This window comes from Oncorhynchus mykiss, chromosome 19, assembly GCF_057628025.1.
Source record: "Oncorhynchus mykiss isolate SJ-2025 chromosome 19, ASM5762802v1, whole genome shotgun sequence".
Taxonomy (NCBI): Eukaryota; Metazoa; Chordata; class Actinopteri; order Salmoniformes; family Salmonidae; genus Oncorhynchus; species Oncorhynchus mykiss.
In genome coordinates, this window is record NC_143040.1 from 18,294,715 (window position 1) to 18,316,902 (window position 22,188).

At 47.4% G+C, this 22,188-nt stretch overlaps 1 protein-coding gene across 4 annotated transcripts in view; it reads right to left on the reverse strand.

Moving 5' to 3' along the window:
• The window catches only part of LOC110498434 (ovochymase-2), a 50,983-nt gene that overhangs the window by 1,177 nt on the left and 27,618 nt on the right, over window positions 1-22,188 (reverse strand). For 2 of the 4 annotated variants that reach the window (XM_090210349.1, XM_090210346.1), the window contains 14 exons: window positions 13,842-13,951; window positions 12,975-13,075; window positions 11,212-11,489; window positions 8,193-8,356; window positions 7,836-8,019; window positions 7,151-7,369; window positions 6,355-6,489; window positions 5,010-5,231; window positions 4,610-4,792; window positions 3,986-4,098; window positions 3,764-3,858; window positions 3,543-3,636; window positions 3,141-3,336; window positions 418-578 (listed from right to left, as the gene is read on the reverse strand). In XM_090210349.1, coding sequence (XP_090066475.1) covers window positions 418-578; window positions 3,141-3,336; window positions 3,543-3,636; window positions 3,764-3,858; window positions 3,986-4,098; window positions 4,610-4,792; window positions 5,010-5,231; window positions 6,355-6,489; window positions 7,151-7,369; window positions 7,836-8,019; window positions 8,193-8,356; window positions 11,212-11,489; window positions 12,975-13,075; window positions 13,842-13,951 — 2,255 coding nt within the window. The remainder of the gene's footprint in view (window positions 1-417; window positions 579-3,140; window positions 3,337-3,542; window positions 3,637-3,763; window positions 3,859-3,985; window positions 4,099-4,609; window positions 4,793-5,009; window positions 5,232-6,354; window positions 6,490-7,150; window positions 7,370-7,835; window positions 8,020-8,192; window positions 8,357-11,211; window positions 11,490-12,974; window positions 13,076-13,841; window positions 13,952-22,188) is intronic. The other 2 variants (XM_090210347.1, XM_090210348.1) reach the window with 2 other exon arrangements.

A 22,188-nucleotide genomic window follows, 5' to 3' on the forward strand; every position in this document is an offset into this window, starting at 1 on the left:
CCTCATTATGACAGACAACTATGTAGTTCCTATGCTCTTTGTCCTCTGTCCCACCACAACAACAAACTAATTAAACCATTATCAAGGCTGACTGATCACAAACAAATGCTATGTGCTGTGTTACATAATGCATTCCAATCAGGAGAAACCACCGGACTGTATTATCATTGTGTAATATAACAACAAGCCACTTGGTCTCGGTCGAAGCCAAGGTGATACAACCAGCCAACCCCCGTAACCTACCCCAAAACTAAGCACTAAAGCTGGTTAGTTAGGTTGAACAACCAGGCCTTCACCCAACCTCTCCTAGCACAAAACGAGCCACTCTCTGGATAATAGGTTGTACCACCAGGCTCTCTCGGTTCCTCCCCTTGCCCAAAACGAGGCACTGTAGCTGGGTAGGGGTCCGTAGTCTACCTGGCAGGCTGACTTGAGCTCGTCTGGAGACTCGTATCCGGCACAGATCATAGAGGGTCTCAGGGTGTCCCACCAGTAGGCTGGCTTACTGCAGGTGGCAAAGGGGACGATGGGCAGGGCTGCCTGGTTCAACTTCTTAGATACAACAGGGAAGAGGCTACCTGGAGAGAGAGAGATGGGAGGAAGGGGGAGGGCCGGCAAGTTAGGGGAGTGGCGAGACAGGCATGCCCATGTAATGTTCCCCATGCAAATGTCTATAATGACCATTACAACTGCTGTCTAATTCAACATGGACATGATCCCATGGTCGCCATGCTAGCTAGCTTCTTAGCTTGCAAGCCTCGCTATCCTCATTGAACCCGTTGTGAATAGCCTTAACATATCACTCCTCCTTGTATCTCTCTCTATACATGACTAATGTATGGATATCCAGTATGTCTACTAGCTATGTTATAGTCCTATACTAGAGTAATCACTGAGAGTCAATGGGAGCTCAGATAGATACAACAGAACAGATGATGTTAGAGTCAGATATAGCATTGTGTGTGTCGCTGCCTTGTCACTGTGTGAGGGGTTGAGTGCTTTCTTTGTCTCTCTCTGGGGTCATCTGCTGCTGTGCTGAGTTGATTCAGACTCTATACGTGGTGTCAATAGTGTGCTGAGTTGACTCAGCCTCTATACGTGGTGTCAATGCTGTGCTGAGTTGATTCAGACTCTATACGTGGTGTCAATAGTCTGCTGAGTTGATTCAGACTCTATACGTGGTGTCAATAGTCTGCTGAGTTGATTCAGACTCTATACGTGGTGTCAATAGTGTGCTGAACTGATTCAGACTCGATACGTGGTGTCAATGCTGTGCTGAGTTGATTCAGACTCTATACGTGGTGTCAATGCTGTGGAGTGCCACCTGGCCTCATGAAAACTTTATCAGCCCTGAAAAGAACATGACACACCCAGTCAGCCAACACCAGGCTTTGCATTAATATTGTAGCCTGCTTATAATCCCTCCTAGGCAAGGAAATCTATTAATTGACTAAAGCTCAGCGTTCAACACCATAGTACCCTCAAAGCTCATCACTAAGCTAAGGATCCTGGGACTAAATACCTCCCTCTGCAACTGGATCCTGGACTTCCTGATGGGCCCCTCCCCCCCAGGTGGTGAGGGTAGGTAGCAACACATCTGCCACGCTGATCCTCAACACTGGAGCTCCCCAGGGGTACGTGCTCCTGTACTCCCTGTTCACCCACGACTGCATGGCCAGGCATGACTCCAACACCATCATTAAGTTTGCAGATGACCCAACAGTGCCTGATCACCGACAACGACGAGACAGCCTATAGGGAGGAAGTCAGAGACCTGGCCGGGTGGTGCCAGAATAACAACCTATCCCTCAAACTAACCAAGACTAAGGAGATTATTGTGGACTACAGGAAAAGGAGGACCGAGCACGCCCCCATTCTCAACGACGGGGCTGTAGTGGAGCAGGTTGAGAGCTTCAAGTTCCTTGGTGTCCACATCAACAACAAACTAGAATGGTCCAAACACAAGACAGTCATGAAGAGGGCACGACAAGGCCTATACCCCCTCAGGAAACTAAAAAGATTTGGCATGGGTCCTGAGGTCCTGAGATGCTCAAAAGGTTCTACAGCTGCAACATCAAGAGCATCACTGCCTGGTATGGCAATTGCTCGGCCTCTGACCGCAAGGCCTTATGGAGGGTAGTGCGTATGGCCCAGTACATCACTGGGGCTAAGCTGCCTACCACCCAGGACCTCTACACCAGGCGGTGTCAGAGGAAGGCCCTAAAAATTGTCAAAGACCCCAGCCACCCCAGTCATAGACTGTTCTCTCTACCGCGTGGCAAGCGGTACCGGAGTGCCAAGTCTAGGACAAAAACGCTTCTCAACAGTTTTTATCCCCAAGACATAAGACTCCTGAACAGGTAATCAAATGGCTACCCGGACTATTTGCATTGTGTGCCCCCCCCAACATCTCTTTTTACGCTGCTGCTACTCTCTGTTTATCATATATGCATAGTCACTTTAACTATACATTCATGTACTTACTACTTCAATTGGGCCGACCAACCAGTGCTCCCGCACATTGGCTAACCGGGCTATCTGCATTGTGTCCCACCCACCTCCCACCAACCCCTCTTTTACGCTGCTGCTACTCTCTGTTCATCATATATGCATGCTCACTTTAACCATATCTACATGTACATACTACCTCAATCAGCCTGACTAACCGGTGTCAGTATGTAGCCTCGCTACTTTTATAGCCTCACTACTGTATACAGCCTGTCTTTTTACTGTTGTTTTATTTATTTACCTACCGATTGTTCACCTAATACCTTTTTTGCACTATTGGTTAGAGCCTGTAAGTAAGCATTTCACCTGTTATATTCAGCGCACGTGACAAATAAACTTTAGATTTTGATTTGATTTGAATGCCCTGAGCTGGGTGAGATGGGTGGAGCTATCAATGTCAGTTTGGGGAGAGGTTCTTTGGGGCTGCTGATGTTATTGCATCATAAAATAGTTAAATGTTTAGTCTCAGCAGAGGTAGGTATTGCTATGCAATATGTGCCGTGTATTGAAATGGTGTATTTTCAAACGTGTATTTGAAGTGGTGTGTCATGTATCTGAATTGCAAGGGTGTGTGTTTGTATGTGCACCTACGAGTGTGCCTATTGATGAACAACTATTCCTAAAAAACATACCTTTCTCGTCGCCCCACCCCGTGACGTAGCAGGGTTTCCCAGCAGGCATCAGGGCACCGAGCGCCGGCAGACACACGGGACTAATCTCCCTGGTCATGTTGACTTCAGAGCTCAAATGCACCAGGGCGATGTCGTTAGTGATGTCCGTCTTGTCCTGCTCGTACACGAAGCCCTTGTGCCTGATGATGCCGTCCACCTGGAGTCAAAGAAATCAAATCAAATGAAACTTTATTTAGAAGAAGAAAGAAAAACATCGCCACCTACTTTACAGTAAATCAATAAAAATGAAGGAGATAAAAAACCATCAATAACAATACAGAAAGAGAGATATCATATTCCAGTTTATACTTAGATATTACAAGCTTTTATATCTCAATAAATAAACATTCAAATGCTGTTCACCTTGTAGCAGGCCTCATGGGAAGGGAGGTCCCGGGATGAGTTCATGTGGTGTTTACCCAGACACATGCGCCAATAGGTGGGGTTACCCAGAGGCCTGGATGGGGTCGGTGGAGAAGGGATTTTTGGTTAAGGTTAGAAAGTTAAAGGGAGTTTCTATTATTACGCACATTTTGGGATTGGATAGAATAATGTGTTAATGTGAGGTGTGTGTATGTGCTTACGCCATGAAGCAGTGAGCGGCCGTCAGGACCCATTGCTTGTGGATCAGGGAGCCTCCACAGCCATGCATGTAGGGGATGGGATTAAACGGACTGGCCTGAAGAGAGAGAGATTCATCAACATACATGATTACACGCCCACACATGCATGTAGGCACTAGTTGCAAATAAGTCCTGCACATACGCGGTTGCACACACACACATACACACTAACCCAGGCCTCACCTGCATGGAGACTTGCCAGGGCCAGGAGTGGGGCACAGCCTCTACCCCGTTGACCACTCTCAAGGTGGCACTACTGGGGGGTACAGCAGGGCTGCCACACGTCTCAGGCCAGCCTATAGGAAGAAGAGAGACAGGTCAATATACAGTTAATAAAAAGGTACTCATGAAAGTATTTTCAAAGTGTCAGTCAGTGGGAAATGTCACCGTGCTGTTGGAAAGGGATAGCCACTTATAACTGAAGTCTGGTTGAGCTGGCAAGGCTCCAATTGATGTACCTAGAGACAATGTCTCTGTGGTAAACATAGCAGTTGTCCAGATGAACTTCCCATGAGAAGATAGAAGTTGGCCATTTTTAGTTTAGTTTTGACAGAGAGTCATGCTGAGACCAAGGTCACTTTTACAGATGAGCCCTGTATACACATCAATACACACATCAATATTCACATCAATACACGAAAAGCAAAACACAATCATAGAAAAACACATTCTCAGTAAAATGGTCTTCAATCTGCATTTGCCACAGATCTACGGTCAGATATTTTTATTCCCCCTAATGGTTCATGTTAGGATTTGCGTCAGGGTAATCTGATCCTCGATCTGTGGTTAACCAGTGGTTGTACTTACTGATAGTGATGTTGTCCCATGGGTTAGCGGGAGGGGGAGGCAGAGTGGGGAACAAGTTGGGATCAGTGGTCCAGTAACCACGGAAACCCTTCTCCACATTGGCTTTGTTGCTGAGGAAACGGACCACAGCCGTGTTGCCGACGACAGTAACCTCAGCGGGCGGCGCAAAGCCACAGAAGCGATCTGCACAGGTAAAAAATCACAAACAAGAAAAGTATTATTGAAGTAATGTAGATTTATCACATATACTGTACTTAGTTACATTGATCAAAGTAATGCACCCTTGAAAAAATTACAATTTGTAACTTGAATCCACAGCAGTTCGCAGAAATCCAACAAAATATCCTCTATGAATTATACTTCAATGGCATCTCTATAGTGTTATCGCTATGGTACCAACCTTGTGAGGTCAACCCTGCTCCACCGTAGATCTCCACGTAGTCCACACACTGTCCCAGCTGGTTCACGGCCTGCACCTCAAAATGGGTGAAGACAATGTGGATGTTCGAAGCTGAGGGGATGGAGATACGCCAGGTACACACAGCCTGGTCTAGGTAGTTGTTAGGCCAGTTGGGAGAGGTGAGTTCTCCCTGCTCACTGCTGAAGACACCTCCACATGAAGCTGTAGGAGGAAGTGGGAGAGAGGAGGGTGGGGAGAGTCTGTGTGTAAAGACTTTGTGTAAATCCATAAGAATGTTAGGCTGGCCTCCCAGGTGGCGCAGTGGTCTAGGGCACTGCATCACAGCGCTAGCTGTGCCACCAGAGACTGGGAGGTCCGTGGGGCGACGCACAATTGGCCTAGCGTCGTCCGGGTTAGGGAGGGTTTGGCCGGTAGGGATATCCTTGTCTCATCGCGCACCAGCGACTCCTGTGGCGGGCCGGGTGCAGTGCGCACTAACCAGGGTCGCCAGGTGCACAGTGTTTCCTCCGACACATTGGTGCGACTGGCTTCCGGGTTGGATGCGCACTGTGTTAAGAAGCAGTGCGGCTTGGTTGGGTTGTGTTTCGGCGGACGCATGACTTTCGACCTTCGTCTCTCCCGAGCCTGTACGGGAGTTGTAGCGATGAGACAAGATAGTAACTACTAATAATTGGATACTACGAAATTGGGGAGAAAAAGGGGGTAAAAATGTTTGTTGTTAGGCTTAGTGGTGAAACTGAAGGTGCGCCTAAGCAGTGATCTGAAGTCAGATATGTATTCCGCCATGGCCCGTATGGTGAATGTTCACATTAGGACTGTTGCTAATGGTGCTGATCCTAGAACTGTGCTTAGAGGCTTCTTCCACAAGGAACGTCTGTCCATTCACCCAGCTCCACTCACCTTGGCTGGGGTCCAGAGCCTTCCAGGAGGCCCTGAAGCCCAACTCCACTCACCCTGGCTGGGGTCCAGAGCCTTCCAGGAGGCCCTGAAGCCCAGCTCCACTCACCCTGGCTGGGGTCCACAGCCTTCCAGGTGGCCCTGAAGCCCAGCTCCACTCACTCTGGCTGGGGTCCAGAGCCTTCCAGGAGGCCCTGAAGCCCAGCTCCACTCACCCTGGCTGGGGTCCACAGCCTTCCAGGTGGCCCTGAAGCCCAGCTCCACTCACCCTGGCTGGGGTCCACAGCCTTCCAGGTGGCCCTGAAGCCCAGCTCCACTCACCCTGGCTGGGGTCCACAGCCTTCCAGGAGGCCCTGAAGCCCAGCTCCACTCATCCTGGCTGGGGTCCACAGCCTTCCAGGTGGCCCTGAAGCCCAGCTCCACTCACCCTGGCTGGGGTCCAGAGCCTTCCAAGTGGCCCTGAAGCCGGTGTCCACCACCTTGTTGTTGGAGGTGAAATAGAGGCTCAGTCTGTCACCGATACTCACTAGGTCCTGAGGGGGAATGTGACTGCAGTAGGTACCTACAAAGGAGACATAAGGAGGTTATAAGGTGACGTGGTGAGGTTATAAAGATGCATTAAGGGGTCATAAGGAGGCATGCAGTGCATCACTTAATTGGTCTCCTCTCCTTCATATGTACTGACAGGATAGAGAGAAGCAAGATCTTTCTTCTGATATGAGACAAATCAAGGGTTTCAAAGGCTAATCAAACATTGTTGGCGGAATCTTTTTGTGCAAACAATGTCTCCTGGGCCTTAATCTACAACTGTCATTATGATAACGACAGTAATCTGTCTACTGTGATTAATGATATTCAACTACCCTATTATCAAGTCCATCAATACGTGTCCTGGCTGACAAAGCATATCAGTTGTTGAAGAGACAAGAGCATTCTCTGTTACAGCTTTCTTGTCACAGTGTTTCATCTTGCCTTCCAGTCAGTTGTACGGCTGCCAGAGCAAACAACTTGACTCTGAAATGTCATTTACTCTTAATCATATTGGAAAGTAATGACATTGACGTGTTTGAGGTGAGACACAATAACGCACACAGTAATCTCATTTATCAGACACAAGTGACCCCGCAAATTAATCGTCAGACAGGGTGTGTGTGCTCACGCACATATCACCTACCCCCCCTCCTCCCACACACACCAAAGACCCTTACATACGGCTGTACTACCTAGGCTGGCTAAGCTGTCGTTGATGGTGACCTTGTCGTTGAGACACAGCTGGGTGTCCTCCAGGGAGAAGTTGTGGAAGTGCAGGTGGACCAGTTTACCGTCGGGCACCTTGATGTGCCACTGGCAGTGGGCACCGTTACTGTAGCTGCCCGGGTGCCCCATGCTGGACAACACGCCGCTCTCGCCAGCCATGTCCTTTGGCCCGCCGCAGCCAGATGCTACAAAGAGAGGAGGAGAGGGGATGGGAAGTAAGTTGAAGGGAGGACAGGAAGGGACAAAGAGAGAAAGAGGGGAGTCGGAAAGAGAGAGAGGGAAAGAGAGAGAAAGAGGGGAGTCGGAGAGAGAGAGAGAGAAAGAGCGAGAGAGGAGCAGGAAAAAAAAGATGTCACGCCACTCCAAATCAACCAAAAAGCTTGATATTAGAAACCGATTTAGACCGGTTGGAACCAGTTCTCGAGTGGCAGTGCAGTCGCAGGCACTGCATCTCAGTGCTAGAGGTGTCACTACAGAGCCTGGTTTGATTCCAGGCTGTATCACAACCGGCCGTGATTGGGAGTCCCATTGGGCGGCGCACAATTGGCCAATCGTCGTCCAGGTTAGGGTTTGGCTGGGGTAGGATGTCATTGTAAATAAGAATTTGTTCCTAACTGACTTGCCTAGTTAAATAAAGGTTAAATAACCTACTGTGCTGTTTGTACATGTCCCTGCGGATGACATTCTCCATCCAGGGGATGTAGGCCGAGGCACGGGTGAACACAGAGGGTTTCTTGTCCATGATGCAGCCATTGGGACCAAAGCTGGTGATGCCGTGCACCTCCCAGGGAGCGTTGGCAGAGTCCTGGCACACCAGGGGACCACCTGAATCCCCCTGTGTCACATGGCGATGGTCAACAGCACTTCATATTGATGACATCATCAACACAACCATGACAAAATTAATCAAATAGTTTTTTTGTATCATGTAAACACTGCATAAGTCAATGGATAATTTTTTGCATTATACAGTATAATACTATGCGGGTATATATCCCACTTGAGTACCTGACAGACAGACTTGAGCTCGTCAGGCAAGGTGTAGCCCATGCAGATCATGGAGGTCTTGACCTGGAACCACCAGTAGTCCAGCTTCTTACAGGTGTTGAAGGGCACCACCGGCAGGGCCACCTGGTTCAGGGTCTCAGCCACTTTGGCATTCATGGAATCACCTGATTAAAAAAGATAGAACCGGTTAATTTATTGTTTGGTCCTCAGCCACTTTGGCATTCATGGAATCACCTGATTAAAAAAGATAGAACCGGTTAATTTATTGTTTGGTCCTCAGCCACTTTGGCATTCATGGAATCACCTGATTAAAAAAGATAGAACTGGTTAATTTATTGTTTGGTCCTCAGATACTTTGGTATTCATGGAATCACCTGATTAAAAAATATATAACTGGTTAATTTATTGTTTGGTCCTCAGCTACTTTGGTATTCATGGAATCTCCTGATTAAAAATAAATGAGTTGCTCCAGTTAATTTATTGTTATCAACTGATAGTGCTTGACATTTATTTTCGACTAATCCTTTTTAGATGCTTTTTCATAGAAAACAAAGGCTGTGTTTACACAGGCAGCCCAATTGCGATCTTTTTTTCACTAGTTGGTATCAGATCAGCTCTGAAAAAGAGCTGATTTGAAAAGATCTGATGTGATTGGTCAAAAGACCAATTAGTGAACCAAAAAAAGAACAGAATTGGGCTGCCTGTGTGAACGCAGCCAAAGACGCGTACAGCGAGATCAACGTTGAAATTCAGTGGATGTATTTTCAATTGTTAACCAACAGAGGGGGTGAAAGCACCGGAAGAACTGGAACCAGGATTGGCAGTATGGAAATAGGAAAACTGGTCAAGGAATGAGTTATGGTGGTTGGATGGATTGTTGTATTTTGTTGTAACTTGTACCTGCTTGTATATATTTGTGGAAGGGAAGAGTCATATGTTTTTTTCTGACAGCAAAATTAGGTCACAATCCTAATATCTTGCTATGACTGTATCCCACTTACAGTGCCTTGCGAAAGTATTCGGTCCCCTTGAACTTTGCGACCTTTTGCCACATTTCAGGCTTCAAACATAAAGATATAAAACTGTATTTTTTTGTGAAGAATCAACAACAAGTGGGACACAATCATGAAGTGGAACGACATTTATTGGATATTTCAAACTTATTTAACAAATCAAAAACTGAAAAATTGGGCGTGCAAAATTATTCAGCCCCTTTACTTTCAGTGCAGCAAACTCTCTCAGAAGTTCAGTGAGGATCTCTGAATGATCCAATGTTGACCTAAATGACTAATGATGATAAATACAATCCACCTGTGTGTAATCAAGTCTCCGTATAAATGCACCTGCACTGTGATAGTCTCAGAGGTCCGTTAAAAGCACAGAGAGCATCATGAAGAACAAGGAACACACCAGGCAGGTCCGAGATACTGTTGTGAAGAAGTTTAAAGCCGGATTTGGATACAAAACGATTTCCCAAGCTTTAAACATCCCAAGGAGCACTGTGCAAGCGATAATATTGAAATGGAAGGAGTATCAGACCACTGCAAATCTACCAAGACCTGGCCGTCCCTCTAAACTTTCAGCTCATACAAGGAGAAGACTGATCAGAGATGCAGCCAAGAGGCCCATGATCACTCTGGATGAACTGCAGAGATCTACAGCTGAGGTGGGAGACTCTGTCCATAGGACAACAATCAGTCGTATATTGCACAAATCTGGCCTTTATGGAAGAGTGGCAAGAAGAAAGACATTTCTTAAAGATATCCATAAAAAGTGTTGTTTAAAGTTTGCCACAAGCCACCTGGGAGACACACCAAACATGTGGAAGAAGGTGCTCTGGTCAGATGAAACCAAAATTGAACTTTTTGGCAACAATGCAAAACGTTATGTTTGGCGTAAAAGCAACACAGCAACACACCATCCCCACTGTCAAACATGGTGGTGGCAGCATCATGTTTTGGGCCTGCTTTTCTTCAGCAGGGACAGGGAAGATGGTTAAAATTGATGGGAAGATGGATGGAGCCAAATACAGGACCATTCTGGAAGAAAACCTGATGGAGTCTGCAAAAGACCTGAGACTGGGACGGAGATTTGTCTTCCAACAAGACAATGATCCAAAACATAAAGCAAAATCTACAATGGAATGGTTCAAAAATAAACATATCCAGGTGTTAGAATGGCCAAGTCAAAGTCCAGACCTGAATCCAATCGAGAATCTGTGGAAAGAACTGAAAACTGCTGTTCACAAATGCTCTCCATCCAACCTCACTGAGCTCGAGCTGTTTTGCAAGGAGGAATGGGAAAAAAATTCAGTCTCTCGATGTGCAAAACTGATAGAGACATACCCCAAGCGACTTACAGCTGTAATCGCAGCAAAAGGTGGCGCTACAAAGTATTAATTTAAAGGGGCTGAATAATTTTGCACGCCCAATTTTTCAGTTTTTGATTTGTTAAAAAAGTTTGAAATATCCAATAAATGTCGTTCCACTTCATGATTGTGTCCCACTTGTTGTTGATTCTTCACAAAAAAATACAGTTTTATATCTATATGTTTGAAGCCTGAAATGTGGCAAAAGGTCGCAAAGTTCAAGGGGGCCAAATACTTTCGCAAGGCACTGTATCTACACAATGCATATTGTAGCACCCTTAACCCAACCCCTAGCAACCTCGTCAAGAGATTTGGATCACAGCATAAGGTGTTGGGTTGATAGGCGCTGGTCTGGGCTACCCCTCCAATATCATGGTGTCCTCCAATAGGAGTCACAATAAATGGCAGACATCACAAAACATCTCAAGCCCTCACCAGTCTTCATCTCCACAGCCGATGGCATAACATTGATTGTGTGTTCACTACACAACGCCTGTGTCCCAAATGGCACCCTATTCCCTATGCAGTGTGCTACTTTTGACCAGGGCCCATAGGGCTCTATATAGGGAATAGGGTGGAATTTGGGACGCATCCAAATACTCATGAGACAAAAGAGGTCACAGGAAATCGTGGACGTCCCAAACCCCTCACCAGACTCATCTCCCCAGCCGGTGGCGTAACACTTCTTGCCCCCCTCCAGAACCTCCTCCAGGGAGGGCAGGCAGGAGTAGGAGATCTGATCGCTGGGGGTCACTTCCCCACCCAGCCTGACGAGGGCGATGTCAAACTCCACCGTGGGCAACGTGGGGTACTTGAAGCCCTCGTGGCGGTAGATGCCCGTCACGCCGAAGCAGCGCTCCGTGTCTTCTGTGAACGTCAGGTTGTGTTTGCCCAGGCACATTTTCCAGCGCTGGAGCTCGTCAGCGTACCTGCAGAGAGTGCGAGTCACATAGATCCTAATGTTTAGTGCACTCATTGTATAAACACACACACTGATGCAGACATCCTCCTTAACATAACCACCCATAACTACATCATAGAAATTGAATGATTTGACTTGGGAATATACACTTTAAAGGATCTATTTCTATGTACAAAACCAACCACCAACCGACAGAAAAACCTACAGTGTACAGAGTTCGCTGGCAATAGCAGCATACCATCAATTCCTATCTATCAGCATGGTTCTCTGTGACAGGGCAGAATTAACTCTGTGGGTCATTATACACAGTTGGAGACATTAATTGGACTAACAAGACCCAGCACCAGCCCTGTAACAAGTCTTAGATAAGGACCTTGGTAATGGTTGTGACAGACAGAGGCATAGGCGTCCCAAAGAACTGCCTGTCTGCATTACGATAATAGGCTCCAGACACAGGGAGGGACATTTTCTCAACTTTCATGGTCTAAAAATACTTTTCTGTTTTGTTTACTTCACATGACACAGAACAATATTACGTAATGTCAGCTCAGTGGTGTAAAGTACAAGTCCCAAGTACTACTTAAGTCGTTTTTTTGGGGTAGCTGTACCTTTAGTATAGATTTTTTTGACAACTTTTAGTTTTACTCCACTACATTCCTAAAGAAAATAATGTACTTTTTAATCTATACATTTTCCTTGACACCCACAAGTACTTGTTACATTCCGAATGCTTAGCAGCAGGGTAGGAACATTTTCCAATTCAAGAACATCAAGAAAACATCCCTGGTCATCACTACTGCCTCTTATCTGGCAGACTCACTAAACACAAATGCTCCATTTGTAAATTATGTCTGAGTTTTGTAGTGTGCTTAATATTAGGAATGTAAAATGATTTAATACTTTTACTTTTTCTTTTGATACTTAAATATATTTTAGCAATTCCATTTACTTTTGATACTTAAGTACATTTAAAACCAAATACTTTTAGACTTTTACTCAAGTAGTATTTTACTGGGTGACTTTCACTTTTACTTGAGTAATTTTCTATTAAGTTATCTTTAAATTTACTTAAGTATGACCATTGGGTACATTTCACACCACTGTGTCAGCTCAATCAAATGTAAAAGGTACATTTTAAAATCTCAAAAGGTAAAAATGTATGCCAAAATCGTCTTGTTTTGTGCACACCATAGAGACATGCTGGCCTACATGTACGGTGATATGTACCTGTGACACAGTTGAGGGGAGTGCACATTTATAGGAATAGAATTACCGCCCAACACGGAATGGACCATTGACTTGAATGAGAATGTCTGTTCTAGTAATTCTGCCACTGTGTCTACGTCCCAAATGGCACCCTTTTCCCTATATATTTCACTACTTTTGACCAGGGCCTATGCGTCTCAAATGGCACCCTATTCCCTATAGGTCCTGGTCAAAAGTAGTGCCCTAAATAGGGTGCCATTTGGGACTCAACCTGTAGTTCATTCACCGTATGAAGCAATGGGCAGCTGTCATAACCCAGTTCTTATGGATGAGAGTTCCTCCGCAGGTGTGGAAGAACTTGGGCGTCTCCTGACTGCTAGGCCTAACCTGGGTAAAATAAAACATCAGCTTTTAAAGTGATAGATCGCCCAAATTATTCAATGACATGTTGGTTTCCTTAGCCTGTAAGCAGTCTACGGACAAGGTACGATAGCAATCCATGCTATGGGCCATGTCTCTAGACTGCTCACAGGGCAAGGAAACCAATATGTCATTTGTTTGAACTATTCCATCAATAGTGAGCCAGTCGTGCCTATTTGTCTTCTAAAGGCCAAATCTGTGGGACAGACAGTGCGCAAACACACAACCACCCACACGCACAAACAAGCATAGTGTACGACGATGCCTCTGATATAATCAAAGTTGTTTTAAATAATGATGGGGTTGAGTTGAAGGGACCCTTCTCATTAAGTTTTATTAGCAGTGTGTGTGTGTGTGTGTGTGTGCAGTTTCAGGGTGTGTGTGTAATCCGACCCATGTAATGATGATGTCAATTAACAAACATGTCCCATCTGAAAGAAGTCTTGTCCCTGTGACTAGTGTAGCTGCATCATGATAACAGAGAATCTCATTCAAAACCTATTGGTGATATTGCCCTTGAGAGATGAGATGCTGGATAAATGAATTCACTTGTTGTTGTAAAAAAAGTTGACACATTTGTGATGTTCCCTGATGCATAATCACGTGACTTGGTTCTGGGTATATGCCTAAGACATGTTAGCAACCAGGCAGCCATTTTGGATTTGATTCAGGAATAACAGTGTTTGATGGATCTAAATGACCCTAAATAGAGTTTAGACAGACAGTGTCTCACCTGCATGGACACCTGCCAGGGCCAGGAGTGGGGGTTGGCTGGCTCTCCATTGACTATGCGGGTGTGGATGGTGGGGGGAATGGCGGGTTTGCCACATGTGGTTGGCCATTCTAGAGTAAAGGACAGAACAGTTGTTATCTTATCTGACATCAGCGATAAGACTAAAGGGTTATTGTTTTGATAGAAGTAAGAATTTTTCCCATAGTCATCTCCTCCCCTCTCCTCTCCTATTCCTTTCCTCTCCTCTCAGCTGTGCCCGAGAAGAACCCCCCCACCCCCCGAGGCAGCACGATGCACAGTCCATCTGTAAAACTCGATTTCAGCAATTGGCTTGGCAGGGGCCCGGCCACCTGGGGCCCATCAAAGGGTAAAGAATGGGGCAAAGGGTAAGAGACAACCAGAGGGCAACTGCTGCACTAAGGGCACTTCATACTACACTGTCTGCATCCTAAAATGGCACCCTATTCCCTATACAGATAATAGTATACTAATTTTGACTGGAACCCTACTGGGCTCTGGTCAAAATCAATGCACTATAGAGAATAGGGTGCCATTTGGAACGTACAACGGTCAAAATCAATGCACTATAGAGAATAGGGTGCCATTTGGAACGTACCACGGTGTTTACAGCTCCAACAAATAATCTAGTTTTACTACACATCTGGGCACTACACATCTGGGCAAATAAACCCAGGATTCTACTGTACTCTACAGACTGGCCACCTGAAGGGCTTTTGGGGGGCGTTACTTGGTCTTAGGGTCGTTGTCCTGTTGGAGGGTGAACGTTCACCCCAGTCTGAGGTCCTGAGCGCTCTCGCGCAGGTTTTCATCAAGGATCTCTCTGTAATTTGATCCATTCATCTTTCCCTAAAACCTGACTAGTCTCCCAGTCCCTGCCTGTCACCACCGTAAGGATGGTGCCAGATTTCAATCTTGGTTTCATCAGACCAGAGAATCTTGTTTCTCATGGTCTGAGAGTCTTTAGGTCACTTTTGGCAAACTCCAAGCGGGCTGTCATGTGCCTTTTACTGAGGAGTGGCTTCCGTCTGGCCACTCCACCATGAAAGCCTGATTGGCGGAGTGCTGCAGAGATTGTTGCCCTTCTGGAAGTTTCTCTCATCTCCGCAGAGGAACTCTGTAGCTCAGTCAGAATGATAGTCGGCTTCTCGGTCACCTCCCTGACCAAGGCCCTTCTCCCCCGATTGCTCAGTTTGGCCGGGCGGCCAGTTCTAGGAAGAGTCTTCCTAGAGGACAAAAATCAGTTAACCACCTAACTGAGGAACTCAACTTAACCTTGCGCAATACCCTAGATGCAGTTGCACCCCTAAAAACTAAAAACATTTCTTATAAGAAACTAGCTCCCTGGTATACAGAAAATACCCGAGCTCTGAAGCAAGCTTCCAGAAAATTTGAACGGAAATGGCGCCACACCAAACTGGAAGTCTTCCGTCTAGCTTGGAAAGACAGTACCGTGCAACATTGAAGATCCCTTACTGCTGCTCGATCATCCTATTTTTCCAACTTAATTGAGGAAAATAAGAATAATCCAAAATGTATTTTTTATACTGTCGCAAAGCTAACTAAAAAGCACTATTCCCGAAGTGTGGATGGCTTTCACTTCAGCAGTAATAAATTCATGAACTTCTTTGAGGAAAAGAATATGATTATTAGAAAGCAAATTAAGGACTGCTCTTTAAATCTGCGTATTCCTTCAAAGCTCAGTTGTCCTGATTCTGCACAACTCTGCCAGGACCTAGGATCAAGAGAGACACTCAAGTGTTTTAGTACTTTTAATGGCATCAGACTGAGGCTCTGCATCTGTCCTCGAGCTCCTAGACCTTAGTGCTGCTTTTGATACCATCGATCACCACATTCTTTTGGAGAGATTGGAAACCCAAATTGGTCTACACAGACAAGTTCTGGCCTGGTTTAGATCTTATCTGTCGGAAAGATATCAGTTTGTCTCTGTGAATGGTTTGTCCTCTGACAAATCAACTGTACATTTTGGTGTTCCTCAAGGTTCCATTTTTGGACCACTATTGTTTTCACTATATATTTTACCTCTTAGGTATGTCATTCGAAAACATAATGTTAACTTTCACTGCTATGCGGATGACACACAGCTGTACATTTCAATGAAACATGGTGAAGCCCCAAAATTGCCCTCGCTCGAAACCTGTGTTTCAGACATAAGGAAGTGGATGGCTGCAAACGTTCTACTCTTAAACTCGGACAAAACAGAGATGCTTGTTCTAGGTCCCAAGAAACAAAGAGATCTTCTGTTGAATCTGACAATTAATCTTAATGGTTGTACAGTCGTCTCAAATAAAACTGTGAAGGACCTCGGCGTTACTCTGGACCCTGATCTCTCTTTTGTCGAACATATCAAGACTGTTTCAAGGACAGCTTTTTTCCATCTACGTAACATTGCAAAAATCAGAAACTTTCTGTCCAAAAATGATGCAGAAAAATGTATCCATGCTTTTGTTACTTCTAGGTTAGACTACTGCAATGCTCTACTTTCCAGCTACCCAGATAAAGCACTAAATTAACTTCAGTTAGTGCTAAATACGGCTGCTAGAATCCTGACTAGAACCAAAACATATGATCATATTACTCCAGTGCTAGCCTCTCTACACTGGCTTCCTGTCAAGGCAAGGGCTGATTTCAAGGTTTTACTGCTAACCTACAAAGCATTACATGGGCTTGCTCCTACCTATCTCTCTGATTTGGTCCTGCCGTACATACCTACACGTACGCTACGGTCACAAGACGCAGGCCTCCTAATTGTCCCTAGAATTTCTAAGCAAACAGCTGGAGGCAGAGCTTTCTCCTATAGAGCTCCATTTTTATGGAATGGTCTGCCTACCCATGTGAGAGACGCAGACTTGGTCTCAACCTTTAAGTCTTTACTGAAGACTCATCTCTTCAGTGGGTCATATGATTGAGTGTAGTCTGGCCCAGGAGTGTGAAGGTGAACGGAAAGGCTCTGGAGCAACGAACCGCCCTTGCTGACTGGGATTCTCTGCCTCTAACCCTATTACAGGGGCTGAGTCACTGGCTTACTGGTGCTCTTTCATCCCGTCCCTAGGAGGGGTGCGTCACTTGAGTGGGTTGAGTCACTGATGTGATCTTCCTGTCTGGGTTGGTGCCCCTCCTTGGGTTGTGCCGTGGCGGAGATCTTTGTGGGCTATACTTGGCCTTGTCTCAGGATGGTAAGTTGGTGATTGAAGATATCCCTCTAGTGGTGTGGGGGCTGTGCTTCGACAAAGTGGGTGGGGTTACAGGGCCTCCCGGGTGGCGCAGTGGTTAAGGGCGCTGTACTGCAGCGCCAGCTGTGCCACCAGAGACTCTGGGTTCGCGCTCAGGCTCTGTCGTAACCGGCCGCGACCGGGAGGTCCGTGGGGTGACGCACAATTGGCCTAGCGTCGTCCGGGTTAGGGAGGGGTTAGCCGGTAGGGATATCCTTGTCTCATCGCGCACCAGCGACTCCTGTGGCGGGCCGGGCGCAGTGCGCGCTAACCAAGGTTGCCAGGTGCACGGTGTTTCCTCCGACACATTGGTGCGGCTGGCTTCCGGGTTGGATGGCGCTGTGTTAAGAAGCAGGCTTGGTTGGGTTGTGTGTCGGAGGACGCATGACTTTCAACCTTCGTCTCTCCCAAGCCCGTACAGAAGTGGGTGGGGTTATATCCTTCCTGTTTGGCCCTGTCTGGGGGTATCATCGGATGGGGCCACAGTGTCTCCTGACCCCTCCTGTCTCAGCCTCCAGTATTTATGCTGCAGTAGTTTATGTGTACTTCTCCTGTCTTATCCGGTGTCCTGTGTGAATTTAAGTCTGCTCTCTCTAATTCTCTCTTTCTCTCTTTCTTTCTCTCTCTCTGAGGACAAGAGCCCTAGGACCATGCCTCAGGACTACCTGGCATGATGACTCCTTGCTGTCCCCAGTCCACCTGGCCGTGCTGCTGCTCCAGTTTCAACTGTTCTGCCTGCGGCTATGGAATCCTGACCTGTTCACCGGACGTGCACCTGTCCCAGACCTATTATTTGACCATGCTGGTAATTTATGAACATTTGAACATCTTGGCCATGTTCTGTTATAATCTCCACCCGGCACAGCCAGAAGAGGACTGGCCACCCCTCATAGCCTGGTTCCTCTCTAGGTTTCTTCCTAGGTTTTGGCCTTTCTAGGGAGTTTTTCCTAGCCAACGTGCTTCAACATCTGCATTGCTTGCTGTTTGGGGTTTTAGGCTGGGTTTCTGTACAGCACTTTGAGATATCAGCTGATGTGCGAAGGGCTATATAAATACATTTGATTTGATTTGGTTCCAAACTTCATCCATTTAAGAATGATGAGGCCACTGTGTTCTTAGGCAACTTCAAAGCTGCAGAAATGTTTTAGTACCCTTCCCCAGAGCTGAGCCTCGACACAAACCTGTATCGGCGCTCTACGGACAATTCCTTTGACCTCATGGCTCAGTTTTTGCTCTGACATGCACTGTCAACTGTGGGATCTTATATAGACAGGTGTATGCCTTTCCAAATCATATCCAATCAATTGATTTTACCACAGGTGAACTCCAAATCAAGTTGTAGAAACATCTCAAGGATGATCAATGGAAACATGATGCACCTGAGCTCAATTTCTTGTCTCATAGCAAAGGGTTTATTTCTATATTATATACATTTGCAAAAATTCTCAAAACCTGTTTTCACTTTGTTATTATGTGGTATTGTGTATAGATTGCTGAGGATTTTTTTAAAATACATTTAATCAATCAATTTTAGAATAGGGCTGTAAACGTAGCAACATGCTGAAAACGTAAAGGGATCTGAATACTTTCTGAAGGCACTGTACATACTTACAGTGATGTTGTACCAGGGGTTGGGCTGTATAGGGGCCTCAGTGGGAACAGGCTGGGTAAGGGTTAGGTACCTACTTACAGTGATGTTGTACCAGGGGTTGGGCTGTATAGGGGCCTCAGTGGGAACAGGCTGGGTAAGGGTTAGGTACCTACCTACAGTGATGTTGTACCAGGGGTTGGGCTGTATAGGGGCCTCAGTGGGAACAGGCTGGGTAAGGGTTAGGTACCTACCTACAGTGATGTTGTCCCAGGGGTTGGGCTGTATAGGGGCCTCAGTGGGAACAGGCTGGGTAAGGGTTAGGTACCTACCTACAGTGATGTTGTACCAGGGGTTGGGCTGTATAGGGGCCTCAGTGGGAACAGGCTGGGTAAGGGTTAGGTACCTACCTACAGTGATGTTGTACCAGGGGTTGGGCTGTATAGGGGCCTCAGTGGGAACAGGCTGGGTAAGGGTTAGGTACCTACCTACAGTGATGTTGTCCCAGGGGTGGTGCTGTATAGGGGCCTCAGTGGGAACAGGCTGGGTAAGGGTTAGGTACCTACCTACAGTGATGTTGTCCTAAGGTTTGGGCTGTATAGGGGCCTCAGTGGGAACAGGCTGGGTAAGGGTTAGGTACCTACAGTGATGTTGTACCAGGGGTTGGGCTGTATAGGGGCCTCAGTGGGAACAGGCTGGGTAAGGGTTAGGTACCTACCTACAGTGATGTTGTCCCAGGGGTTGGGCTGTATAGGGGCCTCAGTGGGAACAGGCTGGGTAAGGGTTAGGTACCTACCTACAGTGATGTTGTCCCAGGGGTTGGGCTGTATAGGGGCCTCAGTGGGAACAGGCTGGGTAAGGGTTAGGTACCTACCTACAGTGATGTTGTACCAGGGGTTGGGCTGTATAGGGGCCTCAGTGGGAACAGGCTGGGTAAGGGTTAGGTACCTACCTACAGTGATGTTGTCCCAGGGGTTGGGCTGTATAGGGGCCTCAGTGGGAACAGGCTGGGTAAGGGTTAGGTACCTACCTACAGTGATGTTGTCCCAGGGGTTGGGCTGTATAGGGGCCTCAGTGGGAACAGGCTGGGTAAGGGTTAGGTACCTACCTACAGTGATGTTGTCCCAGGGGTTGGGCTGTATAGGGGCCTCAGTGGGAACAGGCTGGGTAAGGGTTAGGTACCTACCTACAGTGATGTTGTCCCAGGGGTTGGGCTGTATAGGGGCCTCAGTGGGAACAGGCTGGATAAGGGTTAGGTACCTACCTACAGTGATGTTGTCCCAGGGGTTATGCTGTATAGGGGCCTCAGTGGGAACAGGCTGGGTAAGGGTTAGGTACCTACAGTGATGTTGTACCAGGGGTTGGGCTGTATAGGGGCCTCAGTGGGAACAGGCTGGGTAAGGGTTAGGTACCTACCTACAGTGATGTTGTCCCAGGGGTTATGCTGTATAGGGGCCTCAGTGGGAACAGGCTGTGTAAGGGTTAGGTACCTACAGTGATGTTGTCCCAGGGGTTGGGCTGTATAGGGGCCTCAGTGGGAACAGGCTGGGTAAAGGTTAGGTACCTACAGTGATGTTGTCCTAAGGTTTGGGCTGTATAGGGGCCTCAGTGGGAACAGGCTGGGTAAGGGTTAGGTACCTACAGTGATGTTGTCCCAGGGGTTGGGCTGTATAGGGGCCTCAGTGGGAACAGGCTGGGTAAGGGTTAGGTACCTACCTACAGTGATGTTGTCCCAGGGGTTGGGCTGTATAGGGGCCTCAGTGGGAACAGGCTGGGTAAGGGTTAGGTACCTACCTACAGTGATGTTGTACCAGGGGTTGGGCTGTATAGGGGCCTCAGTGGGAACAGGCTGGGTAAGGGTTAGGTACCTACCTACAGTGATGTTGTACCAGGGGTTGGGCTGTATAGGGGCCTCAGTGGGAACAGGCTGGGTAAGGGTTAGGTACCTACCTACAGTGATGTTGTACCAGGGGTTGGGCTGTATAGGGGCCTCAGTGGGAACAGGCTGGGTAAGGGTTAGGTACCTACCTACAGTGATGTTGTCCTAAGGTTTGGGCTGTATAGGGGCCTCAGTGGGAACAGGCTGGGTAAGGGTTAGGTACCTACCTACAGTGATGTTGTACCAGGGGTTGGGCTGTATAGGGGCCTCAGTGGGAACAGGCTGGGTAAGGGTTAGGTACCTACCTACAGTGATGTTGTCCCAGGGGTGGTGCTGTATAGGGTGCTCTGTGGGAACAGGCTGGGTAAGGGTTAGGTACCTACAGTGATGTTGTACCAGGGGTTGGGCTGTATAGGGGCCTCAGTGGGAACAGGCTGGGTAAGGGTTAGGTACCTACCTACAGTGATGTTGTCCCAGGGGTTGGGCTGTATAGGGGCCTCAGTGGGAACAGGCTGGGTAAGGGTTAGGTACCTACCTACAGTGATGTTGTACCAGGGGTTGGGCTGTATAGGGGCCTCAGTGGGAACAGGCTGGGTAAGGGTTAGGTACCTACCTACAGTGATGTTGTACCAGGGGTTGGGCTGTATAGGGGCCTCAGTGGGAACAGGCTGGGTAAGGGTTAGGTACCTACCTACAGTGATGTTGTACCAGGGGTTGGGCTGTATAGGGGCCTCAGTGGGAACAGGCTGGGTAAGGGTTAGGTACCTACCTACAGTGATGTTGTACCAGGGGTTGGGCTGTATAGGGGCCTCAGTGGGAACAGGCTGGGTAAGGGTTAGGTACCTACCTACAGTGATGTTGTCCTAAGGTTTGGGCTGTATAGGGGCCTCAGTGGGAACAGGCTGGGTAAGGGTTAGGTACCTACCTACAGTGATGTTGTACCAGGGGTTGGGCTGTATAGGGGCCTCAGTGGGAACAGGCTGGGTAAGGGTTAGGTACCTACCTACAGTGATGTTGTCCCAGGGGTGGTGCTGTATAGGGTGCTCTGTGGGAACAGGCTGGGTAAGGGTTAGGTACCTACAGTGATGTTGTACCAGGGGTTGGGCTGTATAGGGGCCTCAGTGGGAACAGGCTGGGTAAGGGTTAGGTACCTACAGTGATGTTGTCCTAAGGTTTGGGCTGTATAGGGGCCTCAGTGGGAACAGGCTGGGTAAGGGTTAGGTACCTACCTACAGTGATGTTGTACCAGGGGTTGGGCTGTATAGGGGCCTCTGTGGGAACAGGCTGGGTAAGGGTTAGGTACCTACCTACAGTGATGTTGTCCCAGGGGTTGGGCTGTATAGGGGCCTCTGTGGGAACAGGCTGGGTAAGGGTTAGGTACCTACCTACAGTGATGTTGTACCAGGGGTTGGGCTGTATAGGGGCCTCTGTGGGAACAGGCTGGGTAAGGGTTAGGTACCTACCTACAGTGATGTTGTCCTAAGGTTTGGGCTGTATAGGGGCCTCTGTGGGAACAGGCTGGGTAAGGGTTAGGTACCTACCTACAGTGATGTCGTCCTAAGGTTTGGGCTGTATAGGGGCCTCAGTGGGAACAGGCTGGGTAAGGGTTAGGTACCTACCTACAGTGAT